The sequence below is a fragment of the Xiphophorus hellerii genome, chromosome 8 (assembly GCF_003331165.1).
Source record: "Xiphophorus hellerii strain 12219 chromosome 8, Xiphophorus_hellerii-4.1, whole genome shotgun sequence".
In the NCBI taxonomy this organism is placed as follows: Eukaryota; Metazoa; Chordata; class Actinopteri; order Cyprinodontiformes; family Poeciliidae; genus Xiphophorus; species Xiphophorus hellerii.
The window spans coordinates 17,227,872-17,249,678 of NC_045679.1; the positions used below are offsets into that span (position 1 = coordinate 17,227,872).

The 21,807-nt window shown below is 35.7% G+C and overlaps 1 protein-coding gene across 1 annotated transcript in view; it reads right to left on the bottom strand.

Moving 5' to 3' along the window:
* astn2 (astrotactin 2) overlaps positions 1–21,807 on the bottom strand; it is a 262,503-nt gene that overhangs the window by 99,548 nt on the left and 141,148 nt on the right. Inside the window, exons 12-13 of the mRNA XM_032569481.1 lie at positions 5,717–5,883; positions 3,464–3,652 (exon numbers count right to left, since the gene is read on the bottom strand). Of these exons, the coding sequence (XP_032425372.1) occupies positions 3,464–3,652; positions 5,717–5,883 (356 nt within the window). The remainder of the gene's footprint in view (positions 1–3,463; positions 3,653–5,716; positions 5,884–21,807) is intronic.

Genomic DNA, 21,807 nt, shown 5'->3' on the forward strand with positions numbered 1-21,807 from the left:
ACAGGTGTACAGCAGCACTGAAAATTATATGCTGCTATGCTTTCCAGGTCTCGTGGTTGTTTAACAATTATTAGCTAATTAGATTGACTGAAGCCAATCTAATCAGCTGAAGAGGTAACTTCTTACATCATACATCTGGGTAGCTTTTACTAAACTATTACAATAATAGCGTAACAGAACCTCACTTCAAGTAATTTCAAATTAACCTTTTAAAATTCTTCTACCATAATTGCAAGCAGTGACAAACAGATTTGAGAGCTTACATTAATTAAATCAGTAAAAATGTTTTGGTGATGTTCACATTCTGCAGGACAAATGTTCAAAGGGGCCAGCTTTAAAATGTCAAGTGAAGACACAGTAAGCCAATTCACTAAGATATACAGTACAATATGCAACTGGATGTTGTGGGCTAATATGTCTCGCCACACTTAGCCCATTTAGTGGAAGATGAAGGAAGCGTGAGTGGCTGATAGAAGGAAATAACTTAACACTAATAGTACCAGTGTCCTTTCATTCTACATGAAGTGTGGACAGAAAAACATTTTCAAAAAGCCTTTCAGTGTACTTGTAAAATCCATAATACAGCCACTGAAGACCAGAGTGTTTCTTTGAGGATGAAAAATCTCCTGCTGAACTTCTGGTGTCCTCTGCTTGGGTCTGAGATGATGTACCAGTAGCACACAGGCAATGGAAGATTTCAATAGAGCTTTTAATTTTCTTAGTAATTTAATTTCAAAATGGTAGTAGTTGGAAAGTGTACCATAATAACTATTAAAACCAGCAATCATTTTAGCCCTACCTCATCATTATCCTCTAAACTTTTTATGTAGTCTTAATGATATTCCTTCATGCTGATTTTAAGTGATTCTATGCAGATTTTAGCTCCTATTTTGGTTTTTTAGAACAATTTATCTGAGAACACTGCCGGTCCGATTAAAACAATCAATTTCTTGAAACAATATTTTGTCAGAGTTGAATGTGTGTCTGATTATCATCTCATTAAATAGCTTGACTGCTTCACATTTTTAGACACCTGGATGATTTTGTTTTTTTCTCAAACACTTCGGTAATCCTCTGATTCCATCATCCATCTAACAGATTTATATTTAGCACTGGGGGTACTTTTCTCAAACAAAAATTGACTTTTCAATATGTTATAGTTAGGGGTTCTTTTCTCATTGGATTTTATTTCATCACTCAAATACAAACTAAAGTGCTGCAGTGCACTTCCCAAAAATATCTGATCTTCATTCTTTCTCCCAGTGAACCACTATGTGAGAAAAGCCCGCATTTAAACATTTGGACTACATTTGTACTTGGTACAATACGAAGCACAGGCAATGAGCTAAATCTAATAGTCCAGATAGCTCCACTTTGATCTCAAGCCCCTGTGCTTTGTTTTGTTCTTTGTCCTAAAATTCGACAGTAACATAGACGATACATTTTTAACTGGGTTCTTGCAATGATTAGCATGTATTTTTACATAAAGGTGGATTTCAGTAAATGAGAAAATCACAGAAAAGATATATTTTTTAAAAAGATGAATCTTGTAGTACATTAAATACAACCTGAGTGACAGAACTCAAGCTTTCATTCCTCTTCATTTGGATGAATATGGTCCATCTAATGAAATCCTCATATTCAGTTTCTCAATAGGATGCAATTATGATATAATAACAATACAAAATTAACACAAATTGCAGCCAACTGAAACATGTTTCCATTTAATGTATAGCAAAGGTCACAACTAGGTTTGCATTATTTACTGCATCAGTCCAGTGTGGTTTGAAGGCAACCAGACAATGGCTCTGCAGAGATGTTTTAGGAAGCCTATGTTTCTTTATAGCAGCCTTTAGCTCATTTGCATTGTTAGTTCTGGTGTCTCATTTTATCATACTCTTCTGTTGATTTTCTGGGGTTTTAGGTCTGGCAAGATTGTCATCCAATCCTGCACGGTTATACTATTGTCATTAAACAAGGTCCCGGTACTTGTTGCAACTGCCAAGTCCAGCAGGTAAATGAAATCAGGCTCTTCACTAAGTTTGTCAGGTTTAAGTAGCTTATATATTCCTGGTAAATGGCTGTACTAACTTCAGACTCGATAAGCACATAGCAATTAGGCACAGAACCAAAGATCTGTGCCTCCTCCATATTCCTCCAAACTCTAGGGGTTTAATTCAAAATTAAAAGCAAAACTTACTTTTTTTTTCTTTTTTTTTTAGAGAGGACTTTGGACCACTGAGTAAAAACCCAGTGCTGCTTCTTTTTAGGACATGAAAGACATTTTTTATGTTCTCTCTGGATCAGGAGTGGCTTGCCTCAAGAAATGTGACTACTGTATGTCATCTCCTGCATACATCCACATTTGGTCACTCTTGTAGCACTGGCTCCAGCTGCAGTCCATGCCTCGTGAATTTCTTACAGAACTCTTTAAAAGATGTATTTGATCAGGTAATTTGATTAGTTAATTTGAGTCGATTTATTTGGCTATTAGTTTCTATATAGGCTGTATTCTGGGTATAAATTTAGTAATTGTAGATACATTTTAAGCCACAGTTACGGTGCATCTATCTTAAAGGCAATTGCTGTTCTTTTTGAATTACTTTTTTAAGTTTATATCAAGTGCAATTATTTCCCCCAAAGTATTGACCCATCAAAAATGTATTGTCAGCTCCATAATAAAAGGAATTGTTTAATTTCACTTTCACTGTTAGAGACTGTTCAGTGTCTCATTACAGTACACCGTATCTCACACTGTGACTCACAGGACCTACAGCAGGTAGATAATGGTATCAGCTATTACAATTATTACTTTTTTTATTAGCCAAGCTGAGACACTGTGGCCCACAAGGCAGAACTGATGAAAAGCACAACATGATAACGTGAAAAAAAAATAAAAAAATATGCTGATATAAAAACTGGGTAATGGAGGAATGAAACAGACAGAATGGAATGAGTAAAAGATATACAACTAATATGAGATATGATTTGAGCGCATTTTCTGTGTGTGTATTGCATTCATGCATAGATAGAACCTCATCATCTTTCTGTATTATGCTTTTCATTACAGACAGCATACGACTTATCACAGTGAGCCAGATCTTCAGGAGGCTGCCGGTTTAAGGAGAACTGCCAAAGGATAAGTCTCAATCCTTACTCAGCCATCATTTTCTCTCATACACTTCTCACTTTCCATGCCCCAAAATACAAAGACGATGCACACATCTGTGCAAGCACAAAGGCAGTAAGACCAACAACCCAGACAACTGGCTTTTAGAGCTTCTTCAGTGAGGTCACTATTAAGAGAAAACTTTTCTTTAGATAATTTTTTCTGAAAATTTGTTACAATGTCAGCAATAGGTGTTATTAAAATTACATTTTTTAGCTTCTCAGTATAGTCTGAAAACTGTATCAAAAAAGCGACATCTTGTGTTAGTGTCGTGAGAATTTGGACATAAATTACCGGAAGGTCATTTGGAATATCTGTCCCAAGTTGACTTGCTGCGTTTTGTTGTTGTATCCATGCAGCATCTCACCAAACAGAGTGTCATTGAAGTGGACATCTTGCCTCAGGCATTTTTGTCCCTCACAGTTCTCTGACTGCAGAACGCAGGAGCGCCCATCCCCTGCCAACTTGTACTCCTGCACGCACCTGCGAACGAGGCACAAGCTGTCAGCGTAATGCAAGGTATCTGAACATACACACACACAAAGGTGAAAGGTCTTGTTCAAAGAAAAAAGAAAACATATAAAAGTTCCAGGTGATATAAATAAAGGACAGTCAGGGACATGCTCAAACTGGCTATATCTATATCTATATATCGGTATATGTCTATAAGTAAAGTAGTAAATACAAGACAGTTTTTGTGCCCAAACTGCAACGTCCTGGCTCATGTCTGTAGTGTTGTAAAAAATACCAAATTGCACCAAGCATTGTACTGTACAGTAATTGTACCAGTTTCTGGTGCAGTTAGCTTAGTCCACTCAAAATAAGATAAAACTAACTTACAATCAACTTTTCAGCAAGCAGTTTTTATGATGTAAAGCACTTGAACTTGTTACTGAAATATGTTATAAAAATCAACTTAAATTAAGTCAAAAATTCCTAAATAGCAATCAGAAAGTACTAGGTACACTGGCAGATTGTTTCACTTATAACAAGACATTCCTCCCACGTGGAACTAATGCATATTTTATCAATTGCATATGTATAAAAAATTTAACATAAAAACAGAAAAAATTTAATTTGATTTGAAGGTGAAAGGAAGTCACACTAACAAAAAACTAAGTTGCATTTATGTCACATACAGCATAGTGTTTGCAGATTGTTTTAATTTCTAAATCGGCATTAGACTGATGAACACTGTTAATTATAACCTTGCCATTAAAACCCTTCTTAACGAGGAAGCAACGTTCCCTGCCAGTAGACACCAAAGAAAAAAGTTACATATTCCCTTGTTGCTTTGATAAGCTTTTAGAAGTAAAACAGCAGCCAGAAAGTGCTAATCAAATGTGCTTGATTAGCTGATTATTAGCAGATGGGGCCACCTATGAAAAAGCAAAAGATTTTTCAGCTTGCTAGTCTATTACATTGCATACAATGGGAAATATATCACCACAATTCTGCTACTGTAATGCATTTGAAATGTATGTTTAGAACAGATCATAACGCATTGCCAAAAAATATATAAGAAAAATATATTTTTCTAATGTAGTAGTGTGTTAGTGTTAGATCTTATCAATACTACAGTGGAGATGCTGCATGCACCTTAAAATTGCTATAATTTTTTTATAATTATAATTGTTATAATCCATCATTGAGAACACGTGCGTTAATACAGCACCAAACCGGAAAAAGTGTTAGCAGTAAATTTAAACAAGCTATTTTTGCTGCTCTCCAGTCTGGGGAAGGTTATAATGATATTTCTAACCAAACTGACGTCTCTCAATCTACAGTGAGACATTTTTGGTTTTTTTTTTACAAGTGGCAAACCGGTTAGACAGCTGCAGGGACTATAGTCCCTTGGAATTTCCAAGAACCTTCCAGGGAAATTCCCCAAAGGTCAGAGACTGAAATACTCACAGTCTTTATAATAAAAATATAAAAAGGCAAGCATGGCTTTTTTAGGAAGACTTTTCATAAAAAAAATATGTTCTCTTTGAAAATACTGTGTCAGTACAACCTTGGTTTATAAAGTTGCACCAGGATGAACCGCAACAATTCTGCAATGACATTCATCTGACAGATGAGACCAAAGTAGAAATGTCTGACCATAATGCACACCACCATGTAACCCCAGTCACTAAGCAGTGCAGTGGCGATGATTTGGGATGGATTTTCAGCCAGCACACTTAGCAGTGACTGAGTCAACCATGAACTATACCAATAGATTCTAGGGTTACAGATGAGGCTGGTGTATGACAACTCAAGCTTGGTTCAATCTGAGTCAATCATAAAAGTGCCACAGTGGTCCAATCAAAGTTCAAACCTCGACCTGATTGAAATACTGTGGCAAAACCTTAACTTGCACAACTCAGTGTATTGGAGCAATGTTGCAAAAATTTTTCACAATGATGTTAGAGACTTATAAAGTGAAATGAAGACAAGTATGGTTTCAGAGATATTGAATTCTGGAGTGTACTAAATAATTCCCATGACTGTATTTACACCATAGGAACAGTTTTTACAGATTTTCTTTCTAGTAGTCATGCTCACCCGCAAAACATAAGAACATTATTGGAAGTGGGGTCATCTTCAAGGGGTACAAGCTGCTGAAGGCACAGCTGTTCACAACCTCCGTTGAAGCCATCCGTGCAGTCAACGCCTCTGGAGTAGTCATAGCAACCTGAGCCATCCTTCATTGGTCTCAACCCCTCAGGACACTGCGAGAAAATGGATTAGGAGAAGGAGGAGAGGAGGTGGGAGACACATGGAGGGACAGAGAAGGGAAAAGGATAGATTAGGGACAGGGAAGAGAACAGAGAGGTACCGAGCTCAGATTGTGCATTTTAATCAGGACGCCAGGGTAATGAGAAGATGATGATTGATGAGATATCAAACACAAAATAGAAGACCTTGGGCCTTGGATTTAAAAGAAAGAATTCTCAAACACAATGAAGGATTTTCATACAGTGTTGTAATAGAGAGGTTTTCATGTGATCCCATAGCAAAACAGAGCAAACTGATGGCTCTTATCATAAACACAACTCAGCTCGATACAAGCTTGGATAGATACTCCACTGGCACTGAGACCTGTGTGTTGTTTTTTTTTCTGTGCCAGGAGCAAAACTCCAAGTGTTATGTTTTTCCGATAAAGCTGCACACTGACAGGAGGAAAAGCAGCGCAAGAAGCTTTAATGTTTATCAGATGAGGGATGGGTGTGTAGTCTGTCCCTAAACCAAGGAGTGTGACCAAAGAGGGGGAAATTCTTGATTCTGGAAAACTGGGAAACAGAGAGAACTGAAAAGTCATATCTCTGCCTCAAGTTTAACAAATAATCACTGTATATTCTCTTGATGTGTCATTTTAAGGGGAAATTTTGCAAGAGTTTAATATTTAAAACCTTGAAATTAAACTGTGTCCATTGAAACTTGAGTGCATTAACAAAATCAGCGACAACTCACTGACATTGCCCAGCAGTAAGCTTCCACTTTCAAATCACATTATGCTGAGTTTAAATATGCAGAATGTAAAAAAAACTTAATAAAACAATAGACCCAATGCTCCAACTTTAGATTGGCTAATTTACAGAACAGCCACTCATTTATGAAGTGGATTTCAATAAATTATGACTCCTCCAGCTTAAAGAACACTAATTTTGCCTGAATACAAGAAGAGCAAATGCATACTTAACTAACAGGGACTCCATTAAAAATGCAATTTTACTTATAATTAATAACTTTAGACTTAATAGACCACTTATAATGATTTGAATTGCCTCATCCATCTCGGAAGTAAACAAAAGATTAGTATATGCATGGAATGGGTTGGTTCAGCTTATATGCTAGCAAAACACTTGGGGGAGGCACTATAGATAAGTGTTAAAATGAAAAACCTACACAAAGTGATGACATTGACAGCTGGAAAATACAGGAATAAGACTGATGGTTAAAAAAAAAATTGAATTCTTGCAATATTGATATGTTCGTAGATCATTTTTGAATTGTTAAACTGTTACGCAAAGGTGACTTAGATTATTTCTTAAAGTAATTTGATATTAAGGGTATTTGAAAAAATAAATAAAATAACATAAAAACTAACATGTGCTTCTGTTTTTAATGTAAATTTTCTCCACAGCAAGGTTGAAATTTCACAAGTTAGTAATGTGTCAGACTGTGCATGCATTGTGTCCCACCGGGTGTGATATGAGACATAGAGGAACAACAAACGCAATTGCAGGTGATACAAAGCTACAGATGCATATTGTTGTTGCGCAACACCCCCCCCCTCCTTTCTGTCTCTACTGTCTCACTCTCTACTTCCTCTTCTGAGAGGGGAGATGTGCTACCAGCTCTCCTTCTAACGGGTTAATTGAGTTTCCTAAATCTGCCGGGATTTACCCTGTCCAGAACTGAAGTAAACTCTGTTTAAGCTGGTTTCGAGAAACGATTCGCCTGGTTTTCTGACGGCCTACATCCAGGTGTCCCACCCTTCTTCCCCCTGTGAATTAGCCAGACTGAGCAGCCTACAGCCAACTAGTTTCACAGAGCACACCTGTTAACGGTCGCTCGTTCTCTATTTTACAACTTGCATTTGTTATTGAACCAGGTAGGTTTTAGTGACTCGGGCGAGTCCCAAGGATGACGTTTTAAATTTGGGCTACCAGCAACCTAAAAACATTTTAAACTTTTTCCTCTCCAGAATCAAACATCATAGCTATTTTACAACCATCAAAGAACTTTAAGGTGACTCATTAACTGAATGTCCACAACATCTTTTAGATTTTCTTTATGCTAAATATTTTATTAATAAGGCATTTTTGCAAGGGTCAGTACAGCTTAATTCAGTAGCAGAAATAATCAAATAAGTAAAATCAATCATCTAGTCTGTCTTTCCCTACTGCTGATACTAAGAACTAAAAAAAAGGGAACCTTTGAGAGAGACGGACGGAGTTTGGCGTTTCGAACCCCAGACCTGGCTTGATGATGAAGAAGGTGCTGCAGCAGGAGGAAGATGTTGATCGGCGAAGGCAGGAATCTCTGTAGGTCTGATGAGCTTCTTCTCCGCATGGATGGTGAGGTCACACAGGACTTGGTGCTGGCAGGAAAAAAGGCACCAGTTCTTCTTCTTTGTCTTTGCCTTTGTCTTTATCTTCATCTTTGTCTTTGGGGTCTGAACCCAGCCGATGAGAGAAGTGCGATTTGAAGCCACAGGTTGTGGGCCTGACCGGTTGGTCTCCATGAGCGGGACAGTCTTCGGCTCCGTGGCCCCGGCTCTTCTTCAGCTGCAGAGTTCTTTGTCCATCTCTTGGCTCGAAGCTGCCCGGAGGATCCAACGAAAGGTTCCTCTTTTGCACCTACCTTTTATAGGGTTTATCCACCCTTTTGGTGCGTTTTCATTGGCTGTCTGCTTAGACAGATGACCTCACATCCATCACTGTCCTTAAGACATTATGTCCTGATGTCTGTGCTAATGTCTCAGGGTTACTCAACCTCCTATGTCCATTGCCTGCACAACCTTTTACCTAAATAAGGCGTTGATCATCTCTGCTCTCCTGTTAGTTCCCCTTTTTCCCTTCCTTTCACCTTTCACCTACTATCTACCTACAACATATTAGTGATGTTTAATTGCAGTTACACCTTTTACACCATTTCAAGTTCAATGTCAAAATCACATTTATATCACATTTATTTTCTTTAGCTTCTCTGATTTATCATTCATTTATAATTTTATAACCATAACTTATATCACATTTATTTTCTTCAGCTTCTCTGATTTATCATTCATTTATGATTTTATAACCATAACTTATTAATTATCCTTATTATAATCCTAATGTGAGTTATTACAGATGTTCTCTGAAAAGAAACCAAGAATAATCCATGATTCTAATTATTTGATACCCACGTTTACAGTTACTTGTTTTTCTTATAAGTGTTCCCACAAATGTAAGTGTAAGTATGATTACAAGTAAACCAATATTAATATAAGTGTTTTACCTTGAATCTTATCCAATTACTAATAATGTTTAGATTTCATTCTGTAAAACTTTCATGTTTTAAACTAAGGAATAGTCTCAGCTATTTTTATAAATCTGCAGGCTGGAAACTTCCTCTTTTTCCAGGAAACCTGCTTTTCCTGTTTAATGACTCTTTCTGACTGACTATGATTTCTTATGATTAGATAGAAAAAAGTAGAATTAAAGCAAAGTTTGCTTTAGACAAAAACAACACACACAACCAGATTTATTTTATTGACACCTAAGTCTACTGTTGGGCCTAGATGTCACTTGAGTGATTCATTTTAAAGATAACTTTATTTATTATTACTGTTAAACTAACTTTATTGACACTTAAGTCTACTGTTGGGCCTTGATGTCACTTGAGTGATTCATTTTAAAGATAACTTTATTTATTATTACTGTTAAACTAAAATCTCCAGCATGGGGAAGTGGGATGAGCTCGGATTTTCTTGACAATATACAGTCAACAAAACCATAAAGTGGAGACAATATATATATATATATATATATATATATATATATATATATATATATATATATATACACTATTGAAGTGAGTTTATTTGAATATTTGACAGTGTTGCCTGCTAAAGCTGAATTTCATCAAGCTGTTCCGAGTAACATGCAGAAGAGGTTTAAGTTCCTGTCAATCAGGACTTTCTTCAAAGCTGCAGGTGTTGCTGCTCTGTCGTCTTTGCCAATATTAATATAACACATCTGTGGATTTCAAATGAATGATGTTAGGGACACAGTTTGAAGAGCATTGTTCACCACATTTAGTGACGGCCACTGACTCATCTGTAACACCTCAAGTTCTTGTTTCCTGCGTGGGCTCTAGCTGTGGGCATATAATGACTATAGTTAATGTTCTGTGTTGGTTTTGATGTATTTCTGTGAAACAAAAAGGAAAATGATGCAACCATTTATAAAACTGCTAATGGTAAAACTATTCCATTTCATTATTCTCTGTTTTAATCTAGCCTTGGAAGCTGAATAAATGGTGCGTAGAGTGTGGGGCTTCCACTTTATTATTACTGATTGCTTCATAGCTTTGGGTTCAAATGTTTAGGTCTTTACCAAAGCACCTTGCAGTTTCTTGCAAACATGTTAATAAAATTTGAACTACTTTAAATCTTAAAGTATGTATGCAAAACAATAAGTGTACAGTGGTGGCATAAAGCTAACACTTCACAATATTAATATGAAGACAGTTGTGGCAGTAGCATGAATCAAGAAGAGAGTAAATTTATGAGAAGAGGGATGGAGCTACGGACATACAATGCAATTGTGTAAATATGTCTAGAGCATTGAGACTGAGGTGCAGGTTCAATTCTCAGCAAGAACTACTACAGAATGGTTTAAACATAGAGCAAAGTTTATTCATGGATTAGAATGGCCATGTCAAATCCCAGGCCTGATTCCAAATTAACAAGTCTGTGGCAAGTCTTGAACATTGTTGCTTAAAGACACTATTCTTTCAATCCGACTGAGCTTGACCTATGTTTCAAAGAAGAATGGGCAAATATTTTCCCAAAAATAAGCTGGAATTACAAAATTGTGGGCTTTACAAATAATTCACTCCGGGGCACTGAATACTTAAATACCCCACACTTTTCAGTTTCTTATTTCTAAAACGCTTTTAAAAAACAGGTTTCTTTTTCCTATAACTTCTGAATAAGAACAACATTCTTGTGTATTTTAAATGAAACACAAGAAAGTTTGTGGTTGTAGCATAACAAAATATGAAAAAGTCCAAGAGGTCTGAAGACTTTTGCAGGGCAATATATGCAGGTATTGGGGATTTTAAAACTAACCAAAGATAACTGAAAAGTCTGAGTTAATCTTATGAGCCTCCAAACATCTAGGTAAAGAAATGTATAAGGCTCAGAGAAGCGTATGTGTTTTGGATTGTGAAATCTGCTTGACTGACAGAAGGCAGCTCAAACCCAACGGCAGAACTGTTGGGTGGAACTGGCTCATCAGGTAGGAGTTGTTGTCGCTCAGGATTACAACTTTATATGAACATTTATCCCTTCGGGACATGGGAGACCGTGAGGTGAGAGAAGTTTCATTGCTTATTTCTCAAAGCTGTTTGCCTAGATTATCCAGACAACAAATGCAAAGTATACTGTTGCTGCTAGCTGTGTGCTGCCGGATGTGAAATCATTTACCCTAAATCATGCAAGAATGTACATAATGAATGACAAACTGCAAATGATAGACAATATCTGCATATCAGAAAATTTGTGAGAAAAATTGTGTTCTAGTGAAAAGATGTGAAATATTCCCTTAAATTAGAGACAAACCAATCCCATTTTTTGAAGTCGTCAAATCCAGTTATCATCATTGCATACTGGTAATCTTTGCGGGGACCTGACTTAAATAATGCTTGCCTCTTTGCTTGTTTTAAATATAATAAATAATAAATAATATCATAATGTATGAATGAAACTGAAAGACAAGCAGAAAGATGAAGCTGCAGCTTTTAGTTACTTCTAAATTTCCTCTCAGGGCATCATACAGTTAAATAGCTGAAATGACTGTCCAGTTTTTACGGAGGTGAAGATTTTGTCAACATATGTGCTTACACACAATACAGATGTTATTAAGACACATACTACTCTTGTAGAATTCTATTCATGAATCCTGTTTTTCTAACTAAGAAGAATTAATTAATTAACTAATCAAGCTGAACAGAATTTCAAACTACTTCTTCAGGCTCAACTGGTACAACACTACAGGCCATTACTATAGAAATGAAGTGAAAAAAATTGGAGGCATTGATGTAATCTACTTGAAAGTGAAGTAACATATTAAACTTTTAAGTTCAAAGACAGGTAGTTAATCATATAAGTGCTAAGTTCAAAAGTGACTCAAGGGAATTGTCATATTCACCAGAAATGCAGGAGCTCTAAGATCTCACCACTGTGATGATAACAAGTTCAACGCAAAGGCAAATGCTTAATTTAAACCCAAATGACCAAATTCTTAATTCTTGAACAAAACAAAAAAAAATGGAAAGCTAATATTTCTTCTAGTTCAAGTAAGTTTTAGCATAAAAATGTATTTTAGTCATACTTTTTGCCACTCTCCATAGCGACGGGCAAGATCTCTCTTCTTGTACACTTCATTAATCAGTACCTATTTGAGATATTTGTGTGAGCTAATTTATTCACTTCTGGGACTGTATCAAACCCAGCATGAGACTTCTTGCACTTTCCAGGACCTGAGCGAAGAGTTGATTAACCCCCATCGCCTGATGAGAACTGGCAGTTACCAGCACAGAGAAAAATGATCAGGAATAAACTATCCTTCTAGAGAGATGGTGAATGTAGCATGATTTGAAGTTACAGTTGGTAAGCAGTAGGGCGAATTGGCAGATTTTCTCCCCCCTAACTTTGCAATTTGGTACAGTAAGGTACTTTTCCCTTACAAAGCTGGAAAGCTTACAAATTGAAGCATATTCAGATATATGTGACTCAAAACAATGTGTTAGGTTGTGCTCTTGAGATGTTAGACAACCAAATACTCTATATAGTCCCAAACATAGAAAAAGCAAGACTTTCCCTTTAGAAAATATGACCGATTTATTTCTGAAGTTTAGCAGGGCTCTGTGAAATACAATCTAAGGCTTGGGTGCAGAAAGCCTGTATTCAGTAGCTGTCGCCTTCTTGTACTCTTTTACCAGCAACAAAGTGTGGAACCACTGAATGCCCAACTAGAAACAGGTATTGCCTGTATTTAATGTGTTTTTATGTTACATTTTTCAATGTAAATATTTTTCTAGAATCAATATGCACAAAACAGTAATACAGATACTGTGCCAATATAAAATATATATACATATAAAAGGCATTGAATGACACTTTCAGTTTATTAAATCACCACTACAAAATGTATTGTAATTTTAGTCTATGCAAACTTTGACATTTTTAATGGACAGCTGTATTTTTTGCTCTTTTGGTTTTGAGTAAATTGAATGGATTTTGGAATTTACAATGTCAGATATTGAAGACATACATGATTGTGTGTCTTTATAGAGTGAAATAAACTTCTTTTTTCAACCATATGTACTGACCAAATACTTAAGGTTAACAATTTCAAAGTTTTTTTGATAAATAAATTAAAAACTCTCCATTTAGTTAAGAAAAATCAGATTCCAGTTGAAGCTAAGGTTGTCACAATGATTCATTGCCAAATTTCCTTAATACTTTGTATTTTGACATAGCAGAATGTCCTGCCCTACAGAATATATCTACATACATGGCAAAACAACATTGCTGATGGGTGGTATCTTTGGAGTTTATTGACAATACAGAAAAGCAAAATTAATTCAAAGCACAAACAAAGTCAGCAAAACTGTCCACTAAGGCAGTCCTCATAAATAATCAGTATCATAGCCTGGTTTTGTGTGTGTTTTCAGAAGTAGTGGCAATTCTGTTTGCAATTACACACTATTAAATTAACTTTTATATTTTAACCAATGGGATTATATTATTTTTGATATAAGTCATCTCCTACCAGCTCTTGCCTAACTGATAGGTCATGTTACTGTTATTTGGCAAGCTATACATATTATCTTTTTCATAAATTGGTTAATAATAAACAGCACAATTTCAAAATCACTCCTCATTATTGGGCATTAACAGAGCTTTTCTGCTAATAAACAAAGATTTGTATTATTCTAATTAGATTCCTGATCAAAAGGATACTAGCTAATCACATTAAGGTCTTCACACATGAAATACTTGGTTTTTACACAAACCATAAATTAAGATCAAAATAAGTTATTCTGTTTTCTTGGAGACAGTTTTAGATCAAACTAAACAAAAATATATAAGTTGTGAACCGTCTTATGAATAAATACAGATAATTCATTGTGTATTCTAAACAACCCCCCTCATGTTTGGTATCAGACAGGGAAAAACCCTCCAGTCTCAGACCCACTAACTATATTTCAAAAATGTAATGTTACCCTTCTCAGGAGAGGAAGATTGGAGTCATTCATCACAATGAGGTGGAGCTGTAGGAATAGTTGTCAGTAATCCAGAATTGCCTTGCTCTACTCTGAGGCTGAATCCCTGAGGTTAGCACCACTTTAACACATGTCGTTGTTCTGCCAGCTCTACTTTTGAGATGGAACATGACAGTAAAAACTCAAAAATATTTGATTTAGTTGTTAAAGTGGATAAAATTCTGTTAGTATTTCAACAATCATGACTCTTAACTGAACACATATAGAATTAATTTGGCAATTCAAACCATGCATGTATATACTGGCCATAAAACAGTGTTTGCTGCAAATATTACCAAGAATATGGAGATTTTATAGCCAAGTAAGCACATCTAAAAAGAATTAATGCATCAGAAAAATTAAATAGCTTGTACATGCTCAAATATCACACTGCATTTTTATTGTTGATACAGATAAACAATCACAATTTCCATGTATTTTACCAAGAGCCCCTAGCTTTTGTGCAATCTATTGAAAACCTTATAAGGTTACACTGACCTTATCAAAATTATATGCTGAACATTAAGACATATTTGCCACTGCACATTGCAGAGAATGGAAAGATACATGCAACAAAACAGTAAATGCTTGAAGATGATAAGAGAAAAAAAAAACTTCTTTAGAAAGATGCTGAGTCTTTCACAAAACAATGAAAGTTCTGGAAACGGCACAGCTCTAAATCACACTGACAGACGAGGTGCGGGGGAAGAGGTGGGGGATAAAATACTTATATTTGACAGCCTAATCGAATTTAGAGGTGGCTGTGATGCATGGCCTAAAGCTCGGGAACCGCTCAGATGTGTTAAATTAGGTAAAACAGTTTTATTGCTTCAGAAGCAAAACCCTTCCTCTGTAAGTATATCTACACTGGCCATCCTAGATAGGAGGTTAACATGGACTGGAAACAATCAGAGATTTAACAACTCAGAAAATACAGAGAAATGTAGTAGTGCATATCTCTGTATGCTGAACAAATATGAGGTACTGACTCACTCTGCACAGCTGGGTATTATTTAAGCATAGGCTGGCATTTTAACCACTTACGTGGTTGTCTATTTGCCTCTCTCTCTCTCTGTGTATATATATATATATATATATATATATATATATATATATATATATATATATATATATATATATATATATACAGTACAGACCAAAAGTTTGGACACACCTTTTAATTCAATGAGTTTCCTTTATTTTCATGACTATTGACATTGTAGATTCACATTGAAGGCATCAAAACTATGAATAACACATGTGGAAATATGCACTAAACAAAAAAGTGTAAAACAACTGAAAATACCCCTTATATTCTAGTTTCTTCAAAGTAGCAACCTTTTGCTGTGATTACTGCTTTGCACACTCTGCATTTTCTTGATGAGCTTCAAGAGGTAGTCACCTGAAATGGTTTTCACTTCATAGGTGTGCCCTGTCAGGTTAATAAGTGGGATTTCTTGCCTTATAAATAGTCATGAAAATAAAGAAAACCCATTGAATTAGAAAGGTGTGTCCAAACTTTTGGTCTGTACTGTGTATATATATATATATATATATATATATATATATATATATAAACATTGGATGCACTTGGATGCATATACAGTACATATATAACATTAGGGGTCAGGAGTATTGAAAGTAGTATGTACTAAAACTTAAAATAGTGGAAAGTATGCAACTGACTGAATTAGTTTGAAAGTAGGTCAGACTGCATCAGATAGAGCTGCTCCAGCTATTCAGCATCCAGATGCAACTGAATCTTTCACCAGTGCAGGCAGAGTGAGTGCAAAGAATAGCATGACATTAAGCAATGTTGTTGGGTCACTGCTACAACATTTGATTCACACTTGAATTGATTCTGCTGCAGTGGCACATTTGTGTAGCACACACCATGTCTCAGTGTTGCAAGAATAACGCTGCATAATTATTTTAATGTATCGGCCTTACCAGGGGATGAGGTTGTTTGTTGTAGTGTTAAATGCATAACGCATTGCAGGGATGTTATTTACTTAAAGGTGCTTATTTTTCTGAGCAACTAAAAAGCAAAACAGACATGAAATAATGGCACAGGGATTCAAGACAGGGGTGTTAAGGTTTTGCTTTCCATTTTTATTTATCTTCAACTCAGTCAGCTGTAGGAAATATAGGTTTAAAAACATCTCGAAAAGATTAAGAGGTTTGTGTGGAATAAAAGGTCAACTAAGCACATTTTCATGTAGCCTTAATAAAAAACAGAAACTGAGATTTTACCTTTAGCCTTTACTGAAGTTTTTGGTCTCATGTTTTTCAGTGGTGTTGTTTCTACGTTTTTATGATGATAAAAGCAATGCTTTGGCTCAAACTTGAAAGTTAAAGCACTCTAATAAAGTTCTACCTCAAACAAAAACAAAAATGTTATCTAAAGCCTGTCCACCAGAAAATGTAATTAGGGAATCACAAATAAGCCAACAAATAATGCTTTGCTTACAAGCCAAAATGGATCTGGGTATAAATTTCTAGTTTTCAAATACTGTATAATTTGTACAATTAAAACAAAACAAAAAACGATTTACTGTGTTTACTCAACAGTCTTCATTTAAGTGACAGGACAATTTGTGCCCCCCTCATTTTCACATATCCATCAGCTAAAAGTCCTAATATATGATCTCAGTTTTTCAGGATAAGCCCACTTTGCACTTTGGTAACTGGCACATTTAAAAGATGCTGTATCCATATCTCACCCTTCTTTATGTAGTGGTGACTATAAAACAGATGGTTATGGGAGTGAATAATAGCTTTGTGGTGCAGCTCCACTGCATTGTGCTACTCTTAACTCAACTTGGTTGTCATAGGCATTTAGAAGTGACGATAATATACTCTGTTATTTGGACAATCCATCTAATACTCACTTTTGTTTGTAACTGAGCCAAACTAAAATAATTTAAATAAATGTCTCCTGCTGTACTTTTATTACCACTGAATTGTTGAAGCCCACATTACGGCTTATAACCCCTCTTAAGACCGTTTTTCATTACTTCCACTCGACACAAATCTTTCCTCCCTTATTTGGCTACAACAGTGCAGTGTGCAACTTTGCATTGCTTTAAAAGGAAACTATTAAAGTTAAACTCAATAAACATCAGAATTTTTTTCCCCCATGCATTTCCTTCAAGCTATAAACAACTGAAATTCAGTAGTAATGATGTAAAATGAGGAGAGCTCTGCAGCAGAGCAGTGAGAGTCATGATGCTCAGTTGTCAGGAACACAGAACCATAGGGACACAAGCGGGAAGGGTTGTGGAGGGATTAGGGGATACGGGGTTGCATAAAACGCTCACTGTGTGGGAACGATATTTTACCTCCCTGCTGACTCTTTATGCAAGGCAGACAATGCAAAGCAGAAATCTCCCCACATCATTCCATTCTTTATTTCTGGAGCGTAAACTCAAGCACTCCAGGATAGCATAAAAAAAATAAAAATAAATATATATATATATATATATATATTTTGTTCTCTGACTCGTCATGAACATATTGAGTTTGACAGTTCAAAATTATTGCCTGGTTTGATGCTCCAACTAAAAAAAATACATCTTTGTCAAATTTACAACCAAACAGCTTCCAAAAAATCTCCCAAATGAGACATAGACTTTTGAAATATGTGCTACCAATGCCCTACCATTTGTTAAGCCTCTGTGATCTTCCTTTGGAAAAATGTTATTGGTAAATACATCAATGCCTTACACAGAAATATAATTATGCATTTAGAAAAACTCTATCACTGTCAAACCAAAGTCCTTAATGTTGCAAAAGGTTTCACATGAGTTGACCTCGAAAGTTTAGTGGGTAACTGCTAAACTCGAGTGTACAAGGTCAACTAGAATTTACTCAGACTTCTGCTGTCCAAAAAATCAACACCTGAGAACTGATATTCACTCCTAGAGGAGGGGTTTTGTCTGTACTTGCTGGTGTAAGAAGTTATGGCACAGAAATGATTTACAGAAAACAAATTTCATTCCATATTCATTGGAAACCAAGTTTTTTTTTTTTAGAAGAAGAAAAATGTATTTTACGGAAAGATAACCATAAAGCAACATGACAGTATCTGTGCAAAAATAATATTTCAATCAGAATGTACACACTTTCATGGTGGTAGTAACATCATGATGGGTGTCTGTGTTACTGCCTACTAGTGCACTGCAAAAAGTGGTTGTAATATTGAAGAGGGAAGACTACCCCCTAATTCATAACTTTTCACACAGCAGTTGTCATATGAGTGAAAATGAAACATGGTCAAAGGCCAAAAGTTGGTCTTTTGACTGCATTTTTAAGCCCTAATGTGGATATCCATGTGTTGTACTGTTAACTAAGGAACACTTTCAACAGGAAACTGCATAGGAAAGAAAAAAAAGTCAATAAAAGCAATATGAGCACAATCTTTTGAAATAAAACCATAGTACTCATTCTGTTTAGATGGCTTTGTCTTATTTTTGTAACAAATAATAATAGGCAACATCTGCAAGATTACATTTCAAAACAACCTATCAAAGCTCGTTGTCTTGTTGCTCTCTTGCAGGGGCTTTAATGTTCTAATCTTCTGGGTCAACATTTTTCTCTGGCTATGCTCACCAACTATGACAACCTGCAGCAATTAAAATGTGATTTTACATACATTTGTTGTAATATTCAATGTAGTACACAATCTCATTCATTCCCTCTTGCCCCCATGAAATAAAAGAATGAATGTAAAATAGCCGAAAATAGTCCAATCTACTCTGTCAGGTCATTGAGAAGTTGTAAATGGTAAACAGATTATACAGTAAAGAAGCACAAATGTGGTCACAACTTTCCATAATTTCTATAGAAAGCAAAAAGTTTTATGCTTATTTTATGCATCTTGCAGAGAACATCTTGTTCTTCAATAAGTGTACCGATGAAAGTACTTAAAATTAAATAATCTTTTTTCCTGCTGAAACATTTAATTAATCATTAAATTATATTTTGTACTGCTTTGGGTAAAATTTAAATAAAAATGGAAATGTCTAAACTGAAACATTAAATTTTGCATAGTTCATTGCTAGATTTTACTTTCTCCAGGTTCTGTACTCCCTCCTGCCCTGCATTTCATCCCTGATTCTAATCACTAATATCATCCCCAACAATAAATAGAAGTTTGAGTTTTGGACATTTTTGCTTTCTCCGCCTAAAGGACCTGTGTTTTGTGAGTTGTGCATTTTTCTGCCTTTATAGCATTTTGTCTCATCCATTTTTGCATGCTATAACTTTTTGGTTTTTGCAGGTGTGCAGCTTAATAAAGCCCAAGGGGTTAAAGGTTTGACTGGGACCAGCTCATTGTCGGGGAAAAAATGGAAAAAACAAAATCTGCCTACCTGTTTTATTGGCTGGTTAAACAATAAAACAGTTGTTCTGCCCAAAAGGCATGTAGGCCTCCTGGGAGAATGCCAGATGGCCAGTCCAGCCCTGTAAGGTGTAGAAAATGTTAAAAAGCCTGTGAAAATCCCCCCCCAAAAAACTTCTAAAAAATCTATTCCTGAGGAAGCAAAGTTTTAATGTCGATAATATCTTGGCCCTTACCTTCGACATAAAAGGTACATTATCAACACTAATCAATCTTCTCGGGCACTAGTGTTCTCCTTCAGCATGAAGGTGAATCCTTACAAAATACCACACTCTTCAGCAATGGCTTGATGCGCTCCACATAAAGCCAAATCCCCACTGAGCATCCAAAGGGATGTGTCATAAAAAGGGGGATCCCTCAAAGCACCTTGCCAAATCCAATGCACAGAAAAAGTATCTGATGCAAGACCACAGAACATACCGGGAGATTACAATACTGTTCCTTCTTTTTCACACTTCATCTACTTTTTTATTTAAAAAGTTTGACTTAAAACTATCTCTAACTTATTATCCAAAGCAGTTCTTTGAAAAAAACCCTTTTGTGATGAAAGGAAACTTAACAATGTAAGCAATACAATATTAGTTATCTAAAAGGAAAGTCACAGCTCTACTGTATAAAACAGATTGGATGTGGGAAAAAGAAGGCACAAGCTCAAAAACATTAGCTTTTTCAAAATCACCATATGCAGCCTGCTGAGCTCAGATGACGCAAGGATAAACTGTCAGCCTCTCTGTCTCAGCACAAGTGGAAAAGGAAAGGAGGCAAAATAGAATAAACAATGTCTGCTAAACGTGGGCTCTGGGTTTGACTTGAATTTAATTTATTGTAAAAACATATCAACTGTCCTAAGAGTAGCAGTGTGCCCAGAGGGACTGACTTTGATAACATATTTTAAGTTCTTTGTGTGGATTTTAAATGCTCTGTGTTCACACAAGCCTGACAAGGGTGTTTGAAAGACGGCTGCTCCCCCCACAAAAACGAAATAACAGAAAAATATGGGGCTATATTTTTCTGCTATTGTTTTTGCCCTCTTTTTGTGTCTGTTCCACTTTGTGGTAATTCCTTATTACTAGGAGGCATTGTGAGTCCTTTTCATCTGCACAATAATCAAACTTTTGCAGAAAAATTAATTATTTTTTTTACAAATGTCCTGTCCTTCCTTCCACTATTTACGTTATTTTTTACTTATAAGTACAATTGACACTTGTCCAACTCAAAAATGGCAACAGAAATGATGGGCATAAATCATGTCTATCAGTTGGTAACAAGATCGGTCAGACAATAAACATCTTCAAATCAAGATGTGACAACTGCATAGCAGCTGTAAAGGTTTTCAGAAATATGAGGAAAAATGTTAAAGTACTTTAATACTGCTTGATGCTGGCAGTGCGTATTTAAATTTAGGACTCATTTTGTCTCTTAGTGAGTACTGTTTATAAGTCATTGGGCGCGTGACTAATGGAGTAGCATATTGTAACAGAAGCCTTTTCAGTAGCCTAAACCATCTGCCAAACCAAGTAGGGATCTTCATTTAACACTTTTCTTTAACAGCATACTGTGAAGTTATTTAAGTAGCTTATAAAAGTATGAAATATATATTGTAATAACTTCAATTGTTTTTTTCTACAACAATTAGCGAAAAACTTTTATTTTACCAACAAAGACAATTTTTACAAACTATTAAATGCTCTGTCTTTTGCATTTCCAAGTCTTGTCTATGTCCAGATTAGATAGGAATTATTATGAACAATCCATACATTTTTTACTCACTTTACCAAGGGTTTTGTAATAAAACATTAAACAACTAAAACTTTCAAAATAACTCTCAAGGCCTCTTTGGAAGGAAAAAAAAATTTGCTTTTCACCACAATAATTTGGTTTATGGGGAAGGTTCACTCTAATGCAGCAGAGACACCTTCTATCCTACATCTTACAACCTCAGCTGTAGCCTTTGCCTTCAAAAAATAAATAAATAAAAAAATCTAACATCTGCAAAACAACCAAGATAACAATTGATTCCAACAACAACCTGCCAGGTGTAGAAGTTCACTCCATCCCTTTTTTACAAGCAGTAAAATATGCAAGTCCTATGCACAAGCAGTCCACAGTGTAGAAACAGATACCTGAATAAAATGTAGTGAAGCAGAAACTCTCTCTCCATACTTGAGATTACATGTCATATTATCATATTACATTAGTATTTTTTCTG